This window comes from Rhopalosiphum maidis, chromosome 3 (assembly GCF_003676215.2).
Source record: "Rhopalosiphum maidis isolate BTI-1 chromosome 3, ASM367621v3, whole genome shotgun sequence".
Taxonomy (NCBI): domain Eukaryota; kingdom Metazoa; phylum Arthropoda; class Insecta; order Hemiptera; family Aphididae; genus Rhopalosiphum; species Rhopalosiphum maidis.
In genome coordinates this window covers 71388326-71400110 of record NC_040879.1, presented here as the reverse complement: position 1 = coordinate 71400110, position 11785 = coordinate 71388326, and the positions used below count along the sequence as shown (strand labels likewise).

The 11785-nt window shown below is 28.0% G+C and overlaps 1 protein-coding gene across 1 annotated transcript; it reads right to left on the bottom strand.

Moving 5' to 3' along the window:
• Positions 1-2236: 2236 nt before the first annotated feature.
• On the bottom strand, positions 2237-2818 carry LOC113558268 (protein GVQW3-like). The gene has a single exon (XM_026963743.1). The coding sequence runs from the start codon at positions 2816-2818 to the stop codon at positions 2237-2239; it is 582 nt and encodes a 193-aa protein (XP_026819544.1).
• Positions 2819-11785: the final 8967 nt, after the last annotated feature.

The window sequence follows — 11785 nt, the reverse complement described above, 5'->3', positions numbered from 1 at the left end:
TTTTTTTTTATCGAGATTAATTTTGACATAATTAATTATGAATAACGATTTATACTAAAAATTCTTAATACATTAGAAGTGAGTTCCTCAGTTTTATTTTAATATTATAGATTATAAAATACAATTAAATGGTGATAATTATAAATATGATAGCAATTATTCAACTATCTAGGTTTTGTAATAGGTACTCATGATACAGTGCTTAAGGTGTTTTTTTTTCTGTCTCGGGATCATATTTGTTATTGCACCATTGTATTGAAGTCAAATATTGTGTGTCTAAAAACATTAATTCAAAACAGTTTTACATATTTTTATGCCTTGTATTTTTTTATTATAACGTATAATTTAATTTAATTGTTAATATACTATTTAGCAATTTGTTAACATTTTTGTTATCAATGAATTTAATAAAACACTATATAGATACGATCGTGAATTTAAATTATAGCTCAAACGAAAATATAAATTAGGAAACAGCTCAAAAAATTCTAAAAGAATAGGAACAATATTCAAAAATATAACCATCAAGATTCGTAAAAGTCAATTCAAACCTTATACTTTTCAGATGGACTACAACAAAATAATTTATTTCTATACACATTTTGAATTTGAATGAGATCTAAACTAAGGTAACTCAAAATTAAAATAGAATACAACGGGAAACATTAGTTACCCAACTATGTATACATAAAAAAAAAAATTTCAACCATTTTTGATGCAGCTGATAATGCTTATAATTTCACTTTTGTAGTATCTAAGTTGTTATTTTTCTGAACGTCTACCACGTTCTATAGAAAATACGGATTCACGTGTTTTATTTATTATTTGTTATGTACGTTTTATCACCTTTACGTAATAAAAAAGATATTATTTATCATTAACTTTTTTTAATTTCTTAGTTTTTAAATCAAAATTATTGCACATATTTTTAATTATATTTTCCAAATCTAAAGCACAGTAATAACCAGAAACCCGAGTATTTGAATATATATGATATAAATATTTAAAGTTTTGTTTAAATATGATATTTGTTAAAATTAAATTTTGGTGCATCGAAATACTTTGAATAGTACGTACTTTTTTTCATTTTTTTAAGAATATTGCTATGATATTTGAAGAAATCTTTTTGAAGATCTGAAACATAGAGTTTATGTAAATTGTCAGAGCACACTAGTTTCCTCCCAAAATATACCAATTGCCTCCCATCCTTATCGTAAATAAAATGGTTAATCAAACTAGTTGCATCCGATGATCAGGTAGTTAAAAATTATATACGATTTGCCTCACAAGAATCTACACAGTGGATACCCTCCCGTATAGACTTAGGTAGTGGTTCATAAATTATTATAGACATTTATTATAGTAACATAATATATAAATATTTAGAATTAATAAAATATTGTTCTATTATTAATTTAAAAAAATCCTAGATAATAGGTACACAATTCTATTAAAAACAATACTATAATTAATCAATAAAAAAAGTATTTTATAGTATATTCTGTTATAACTTATAGGTAATAATTATAAATTGTTTTATATTAAATCATTTTAAGTCATAACTCATTAAGTATGTAGTTACAGATATATAGAACGATTAAAATTGCACATAAGTAATATTAATAATAAGTAGGCAAGTTAATACAAAACATGTGGTAGTTAATAAAAAAAATATAGGTAATATAGGTACATACGAGGTCTAATCAAAAAGTATCGAGACTGTTAAAAAAAAAAAAAAATATATTAGATAAAGTTATTTACATTCAATCTCCTTCAAAGTATGCTCCTTCTGAGTCCATACATGTTCTCCAACGTTCCTGCCATTTTTGAAAACACCTGTGGAAGTCATTTTTAGAAACTCCTCGTAGCTGCTCCGTCGCATTTTGTTTTATTTCATCTACATCTTGAAAACGTTTACCCTTAAGCGCCATTTTTATTTTTGGGAATAAAAAAAAATCACATGGAGCTAGGTCTGGTGAATAGGGGGGTTGAGAAACAACTGGGATACCATGTTTAGCCAAAAACTGCTGCACAACATGGGCTGAATGGGCTGGTGCATTATCGTGATGCAATTTCCAACTACCAGACTCTTTAAACTCGGGTCTTTTTCTTCGTACAGCGTCTCGTAAACGGCGAAGAACATCAATGTAGTACTCCTTTGTTATAGTCTGTCCTTTAGGAGCATACTCATGATGAACAACACCTTGGTAGTCAAAAAAAACGGTCAACATGACCTTCACTTGACTCCGAACTTGACGAGCTTTTTTGGTCGTGGTGAATCAGGTGTCTTCCACTGCGAAGATTGTACCTTTGTTTCTGGATCGTAGCCATATACCCAAGTCTCGTCACCAGTTATAATTGATTTTAAAAAAAAATCATCAGATTTGGAACACTCTAGCAAATCAGTGGCGATCTGTTTTCGATTTTCTTTTTGCTCACCTGAGAGCAGTTTTGGTACAAATTTGGCTGCAACTCTTCTCATGTCTAAATCAGTCGTCAATATGGTTTGAACTGATCCAAATGAAATTTGAAACTCATTACTAAGTTCCATAATTGTCAAACGACGGTTACCTCGTATTGCTGTTCGTATTTTTTGTATCATTTCCTCATTGCGGCTTGTTGATGGGCGTCCTTCACGTTCATCACTTTTAACAGTTGTTCTACCCTCTTTAAATCGTTTAAACCATTCAAAAACGCGAGCACGGGACTTGGTTTCATCTCCATAAGCTAACAATAACATTTGGTAGGTTTCAGTAGCCGATTTTCCCAGTTTATGGCAAAATTTAATGCACACTCGTTGTTCTGTATTTTCGCTCATTATGAAATCCGACGGGACGTAAAAACATACTTGACTTAATCGCACCTAGAAGCCGACTGAAACAATTTTAATCTAATCTATGTCTAATATATTTTCCCAACATATAAAGTTAGATTAATATAGCACATGCAAGTTCATACTCAAACTGGTTTACGATTAATCGTATCAGTCTCGATACTTTTTGATTAGACCTCGTACAATTATCTGTAAAATATTTGTTTAAAAAATTGTTTGTCATAACATTATATTTATATTCATTAGCCAATATTCGTAGGTACACAAAATTTGATATTTTTTTTCATTCAACTTTTTTATTTGAGTATTAATGAAAATTTTTTGTTTCTAATTTGTAATTTGTCCTGCGGTTTAGACTTATTAGAAATTTGTCATAATATTACAGTGTCGGTCTAAATTACTTACTTTTAAAACTTCAATAAATTTTAATATTTTAGGATTATTAGACTCAAAATAGCTATTAAATTTGTTATGAAAAGATTTACATGCATTGGTTGTGCGCTGAATGCTTGAACTTTTTGCAGCCCATAAACGAGGAGGAAAAATTGAATCCTCTATTATATATGTATCTACCAAATAGTCTACAAATTTTGTTATCTTATTATCTAAAGGCTGTATGGCTGCAAGTTCCACTGAAAACATATCTCCGACTTGTAAAAATAAAATTGTACAACGACAACACGAGATACGAGTGTTGGAAATCAACTAAAGATACTCAATAGCTTATAGTAGTTATACCAGTCTGGATCAAGTCTGGTTTTTATTATATCTTATCAGTTATCATTACACAAAATAGTATAATATTATCTTAATGAAAGTCGTATAGACTATACGTATTGGTATGAATCACTGCAATGCACAAAAGTCATAAATTACGACTTCGAAGTATCTAACTTATTTTGATAAATGAAGTTTGAAAATGTTTTAACCACTTGTACATTTTTAACCTGCTCGTTGGGAGGCAATTAGTACTAGATTCTTTTCGACTACGATAAAATTTAGGATACGTCGGGAGGCAACTGGTATATAGTCGGGAGGCAATTTGTATTGAAGTTATTGACCTTTTGGCTTTTTGACTTCGGGAGGCAACTAGTGTGACCTCTAAAATGCTGTTTTTGGATAACAAATTTTGGCATAACAAAATAAAGTAGGTAAGTACATTAAATGTATCACATAAAATTCAACTTGTTTACAGAGTGCCGGGTGACAGTTTCTACCCCTACTTGGAATTCATGCCAAGTACGTTGGGTTTTTTGCAAGTAATTGGGGTTTATGCCAAGTACCTGAAGTTTATGCCAAAACTATAAATCTATTTATTATAATATTATAAATTATAGTATTTTGTATGATAATTAATTTTCAATTCTGTAAAGTAATATTTTTAAATATTATACCTGTAAGTTCTTTTACAATTTTTAATTTTTTTTCTGTAATAATGATAAAATAAGTTATTAATTGAGCTAATTGAAACTATAATATTTATTAAACTATTATTATGATTTTGTTATTACTGTTTCCTTCTATATTTTCAGCCTCTAAAAAAATGAAATAACAATACATTTAGTTACAGATTTTGTCAAAGTATAATTTAGTTGGTCTTAGTATTTAAAGTACAGTCTTATAAAACTTATTATGAGTCACGAGGATTTCATACCTGCACATGTTGTTTATGTCTTACTCTAACGTACAGCATAGGAAATTTGCATTCAGCAGAAACATTTTGTGATGTTATCTTTAATATAATTAAAGTAAATTTACCTATCATCAAATGCAAAGGTAAGAATATTATATGCTTTTCTTAATAATATCATTTTTATGTGAGGTATGTAAAATCTTACAACTTTAAAATTTTCATAACTTACCTTGAATGATAATATTAATAAAATCCTATGTATGATATTTCCTAGATGATATTCTTACCTTTACATTTAATGATAAAAAAAAATTACTTTACAATTAAAGCTAGCATCACAACATAAATTCTGTTGAACGAAAATTGTCCATATTGTATATTTATATGTATATAAGACAGTGACAACACATACCGCTCCTGCTAGATCATCAACCGATATCTAATCGATATTTATTACCGATAAATAAACTTATTTCCTGAACAATCAAAGACTAATCGCTAATAGTAATAATAATAATAATTATGATAATTTGTATACACTTTGAAAGCGGTAAGTTGAGTCCCGGGTATAAAAACGAGCGCTCACGAATTACCTCCATCTGACTCTCGAATTGTCTACCGTGAATTTTTTTTATAAAGATTACTCGAATTGCTTCCTATTTTAAGTAGTGACCCTATAGTACTAGAATCCCCTCCGATAGGAAATATTTATAAATTAAATAAATTGAGTTAATATAAATATTAATAAATAATTACAATGAAAAAAATTAAGTTTGTATAAAATTATAAATATCGTAGTAAATAAGCTGACGTAGCTGTAATAATTAATAATAAAAAATAGTCAATACATAAAATTTAAATTTTTAATAAGCCATTCTCATTTTCTTATTTCCAGATCGTCCTCAGAAAAATAATTATGGAATTAAACAATAAGTTATGTTAAGTGATTTATGAATAGTAATTTGACAAATTCTATCAAGTTTTTAGTTTTTAAATTGTAGTTTCTACTGTGAGCGTGGCTCCTTTGATAATAACTGACGTCGCCCCCGGAATCTGCGACGTACATGTCGAAAACCACTGATATAGAAGAAATCAAAAACTTGTACGAAAACAATTCTATAGATTTATTTAGTGTTTTTCATATTTAATTATTTATTTTCTACATTTTCTGAGCTATATTATTGGTATTTAAGTGAAACAAATAAAATATTAATTAATCAATTTAAGTTACATATTATTATATTCTATGGTATTTTTCTTACGATAATTATATGAATTAATGATATTAGTGTATGGATTGTCAGCTAAAATAAACATAATATTTATATTATAGTATTAAACAGATATTTAATTGATTTTATCTTTTATACGATAGTTTATTTGGACTAAATAAAGAATATTGTTATCATAAATGATAATTAGCTAGATATTATACTCACTATAAAATTTTTCTGATTTTATTGATACTAAAAATTTTAAATTTTACAATATTTATGTCTTACACAAGTTAAATTACGCACTACACTTATGGTACTTATGGTATTGAATAGCAATTTTAATAATGAAAATGTCTGTATTAGGTAGTTTGTTTTATTATAAATTGTATTTATAAAATATTTAAAGTAAAATCGTTTAGCTTACATTCACACACTAAACATATAAAAGAATTTTTAATTAAATCAAAAATTTCTGATGAATTGTATGGTATTTACTAATCTAGTTTAATGTATGACTTTAAGTTGAACTTAACTGCTTTGGATAATGTTAATTGTTATATAATTTTGTATTCATAAATTTTTAATTTAATATTATTTTATTGTTTATCGAATAACATTAAATTAAATATAAATATAATTAAAATATTTGTTATAAATTAGGTAGGTATATAATAGGTAAAATATTATTAGCTTACTTTCAACACCTGTGAATTTTTAAAATTAATTAATTAAATAGTGTTACGAATCAAAAACTATTACAAATTACAATACTACAGTAATTTCTAATTTCATAATTAATCATTTATAGGACAAATATGATGATATTGTATGATTTATAAAATATTGAACAAAAATATATTTATATTAAAAATGCTAAATGTGTAACAAGAATATAGTCGTATAAGCGTAACTCGTGTTCGTAGTATATAGGTACATAAACCTATTTCTTATGTATATTGATTTTTCATAAGAAATACGGATTTTTAAAACGAATAATTTATACAACAATAAAAAGACACAATACTAAATGATGTTTTATTTTGTAAAATATAAAAATCTATGAATTTATTTATGAGGTAATACTATTTCATTCAATAATTGTATATTATTAAATGTATGTGATATGTGACAAAAATAATATTTTTTGTAATACTTAATAACACATATATTTTAATAATTAGTATCTAATGCAACATTAGTGGCACGAACCTAAGTTAAATAAAAATAGTAGCCACTAAGGTATGACAATAAACCTAGTTGTTCCATTAAAAACCGTGCGAATTTATATTAATCCATCGGCCATCTCTACAGGGCAAATGACTGTGCAATTAAAGTCATATAACTATATAAGGTATCGATCGATCAGAAATAATATGCAGATGAGAACAGAGGAATTCGCAAGCTGATTGGTTAGATGGCTTAAACATTAAAACATTATAACCAAAAATGTTCAAGTACTTTTAAGACCGATTTTTAATACGCAACAAATATCGTAAAATATAATGCTTCCGCTCTGCAGTTTAACAATCAACCTACTCACATTGCTGCGGCGGCGAAGACCCATTTACCGTATCGTCATTATAATAATAATTATTAGTTTATTATTACCTATAATAAATGATAATAATTAAAGTTAAGTTAGAAAAAAATTCCTGTAGTGACATTACTTTTAGTAGGTAATGATTAAACCTTTAAAATATGTAATATAATATGGAAACTAAGTAAAATAACATTTTTATTATTACAAATAGGTATACCTAATATACGGGGTTTCCAAAATTACCCTCGCCTGTTATCACCATGGCCAATTAATTAATTATTTAAGATATTTTTTTAATCTAATCTGTCAAATAGTAATGATTATGCATTTTATCTTGTTTCTTAGATATTGATCATAATTTATTATTTATATATCATCTTACTCCTACTTACTTTATGTACCTAAACATTTTAGCAACCGAGTAATGACAATTTGGGATGTATAGGTACGCAAGATAAATTTAAAATTGTTGTATATTAGCATAATACGTCCATATTTATTTGATATCACTTCAGTCTTCAATAATCTCTGATATTATAGAATTTTTTTTGAATTTTTCGTGTACGTTGTCGTGGTTTAAACTGAAAGGTTCAGACTGATAAAAAACCAATAGATAACTAGTAAATTATCCACGGATAACGTAGCAATGAAATTAATAACTTTATAGTAATCATAATAACTCTGTATTTCCATCATAAGCTGTATAAGCTTACAAGAGGTAGTTTGATCAAATATGTAACGAATCATAATATCTAATCAGTAATAATTTATGTATGATTTTTCAATAAGAAAAATAAATAAATAACGCAGGATATAATATAACTGATATGCACGATACACCACATCATATGGTTCTGTTCCGTTTGCATTCCGAAATAAGGTATCACCTGAGTGCGTCCCAAGAAAAAAAAAGGTCATATTTTTGGCATAGCGTTCCAGTTCTTTTAGAGAGGTATCCCAATTATTAACGAAGTTAAAATTAATGAAAACCGATTTCCCCGTTGATTTAAGTGTTTCACGCTTCACAACATAGCTGAAAAAATTAAAACAATTAAGCACCAATAAATCATTGTAGTTTTAAATTTGAATGGGTATGGATCAATTGCGCAAAAACAAAGTCACAACGTAAACAGTCTAAACACTAAAATACTTGAAAATTAAAAATGTATTTATTGATCAATTGACTTTTTAAAGTGACTGATTATAATACATATAACAGTATCGGGAATTTTATGTAACGTCATTACTATTACGGAAGTACCAAGTAAAGTAACTCGTTGAATTTGAAAAAAAGTTATTTATTTAATTGTTTATTTATATTATATCCAAATCATTTTTTGATATAACTGAGAACGCACTCGGGATACCTTGTTTACCTACTTGGCAGGACGTATATGTATACTTAAATAAATACAAATAAATAACCGCCATATGTTTTGTAAATTTATTATATTTATGTACAATTTATAAACAATAAATGTCGATTAAGTGTTTATAACTTACAATTGATCTTATTTGTCGTCATAGGTATTTGTAATATTAAAAATAGCATTTTACTTAGTTTCCATATAATATCACGTCATTTAAAGTTTTAATCATTACCTACTAAATATAATGTCACTATTGGAATTTTTTTTAACTTACCTTTTTTTTTGCATGGAGTTATAACGAATTGTTTTTGGTGTGATGGAATAATTAACATGTATACTATTGACGAACTTACCAACCCAGTCTGTAAATTTATAAACATAATTATTTAATAAATATAATTATTTAAAATAATGTATTTGATGATGATTAAAATATATGATTTCAAATTTCAATACTGAAAATACGGTTAATCAATTACTAATGCGAATTTACGTAGAAAAATGAATTTAATTACAATTTATACTGAATAAATATGCATTTATATTCAACTTTTAGGGGGTTTTCTAGTAGCAAATTGAATTTAGTTGGTAAATTGGGTGGTTCAAACGAAAATATTAGATATTTGCATGTTTTTTTAAATATTTTTATCGCTTAGTATTTTCTTAATGCGATTTAATTTTCAATATATTATATAGTAAAAAAAAATATTTTTTTTAAATAATTTATTTAATGGTTGTTTGAGCAAGTTGACGTTCAAATCCGTATCGGTTTCACGTCACTGAGCAAACCGATCTGCCCACGAACTTGCATTAAGATTTCGACAGTGCGGGTATAGTCGAATTGCACTTGGGTAATAAGCAGGTTGTGGTCAAACTACACTTGGTCTCAAAAAATGTATTTCAATAAAATGATCATGCGTTTGAAGGGGTAAATCATTTTCCAAGGTAAATTAAGTGGTTCTTCATAGTAGTATGTATAATAGTATTAACTATTAGGCAACAGATGTAATAATGATCGAATAAATAAAAATGAATGAATATATAAACTTGTGTCCTTACCTTTGCGAAATAGAGCTTCATGAATGCAATAAATTGATTAATGTTTATAAATTAATACAAGTTTTATAAATTTCGAATAATAGTTAAATTAGATTACAAACATATATTATTTTTTATATTTTAAAGTTGTGTTTATATAATTGTATACGATTTTACAGTTGAAAAAAACTATAATTTACCTCAAAGAGCTACAATGGGTGGTCGGTTTCTGTGCACGATATCGGCAATCGGTGTGACTAACATGCGATTATTGCCGCATTTTTTGGAGCATAACTTAATTGTTCTAACAGTCACATAGCCTTTTTTTGTTAAAACATTGTTTTAGCCAATCAAAATTTGGTAAAAAGATATTTGTGGCTGTGATTAGAAAAAATTGGGCCAAAATCTATTGCCACCTTAGGTATAACTCTTATTAGAGACAGTTTATACAATTTTGTATGAAATATACTATGAACAGTGTACTCCCCATATACATTATTGATATTTTAAGTAGTCAACAATCATCAATAATTAACATAAATTCTTGAGAATGATTAATGATATATTACAGCAGTTTAAAATGTAATAATAATAATACCAGTTATACCACACAATTCAAATCTTTCCATAATCTTTGAATCTATAAATTTAAATAATTGATTTTGTAAGTACAGTTATATTATGATTTGTAACAAATATTATTCATAAAAATGTATTATTTTCTAAAAAAAAAATTAATAATTAAGTCATTGAATTAAAAAAAAAAAAATTCAAATATTTAGATAGTTTTATCCATCTACTGTACTTTGTTTTCTTAACTTTTTTCGTTTATTTTTAGTTTGTACAATCTGTATAAAAATTTCTTCGATAAGCACACAATAGATGGATATTTAAATATATAAAAGGCTTGATTGGCTTGATTGAAGAAACTATAGTAGTTTGTATATAAGGATTTAATTTTGCGAAGTGACATGTTTGGACGAAAGAAGCGGGCGAAACCATCTTTGGCGATTGTTGAGGTCTAGTCGTTTATTGCGTATGTGCGTAGCTCATGTGAGACGTCGATCGGAGGTATAGACCTAGGCATTTTTGATAGTCGGGAAAGTTTGGTTGTTGAGTATGATAGGGTGGCAGGTTATGGGTCATACTGTATATGTGCAGTGGATGGATTTGGATTCGTTGAGTTTGAATCCCCACTCTTTGTACCACACCGAGAGCATGTCAAGGTGGGTTTGGATTCTATTAGATGCCACAAGAGGGTCAAAGTGAATGGCTTTATCATAAGCGAAGTCACCTGTGGTGGTGAAGTTAATGGTGGGTTGTTCCGAGGTTACAGATTGAACAAGAGAGGTGCTGCTACAGCTCCTAGTGGTACTCCACCTCTAATTAACGATATGTCAGATAAGGCAGATCCATATCGTACAGAAAAGTGTTTGTCTTCTAAATAGGACTTGTAGATTAAATAGAAGCTGGGGGAAATATTGACTAAGTTTTTCAAATACTTTGGAAAAGAAAGGCAGGAGACTAATAGATCAGTACAAGCTGGGAAAGTCAGGAGGCTTCTCAGGTTTGGGTATCATAATTAGGATTAAAAATTTCTAAAGCAGGAGGAAGTATGAGAGTCTGAGCATAGCGTTTTATATGCGTGCGAATGATAAAATAGCTTTTTTAGGAAGTTGAGAGGCGACTTCTGATGTAATAAAGTCGTCTGCTAGACTTTTATGACGCGTAGATTTGCGAATTAGATACTCAACTTCACTGGGTCTAATGTGGTTTGGTGAAAGGGTAAGAGGTAGAGGACTAGGTAAGAATTTCATCTGTTTTGTTGTGAGGTATGATTTCATTATGTGGTTGAAATGTTGAATGTAATGATGGTGGAAAACGTTCGCTTTTTCTAAGTTGCTGATGTCGGCCTCTCTCTGAGGGGTTATTGGACATTGTGAACGGAGAATTTTCTTAGTGTTTTGCCAAAGAGAGTTGTCGATAGTGGATAGGGATGCAAGATGTTTTATTAAATTATCGGATTTTATTTTAGCTATGATTCTTTTGAGTTTATTGGTTAGGTGGTTAAATAGTCGTTTGTCAGAAGGATATTTAGTTGTTTGCCACGCATCACGGGCTTTCCTTTTCTCCGAAATTAGGATTCTGAGTTTT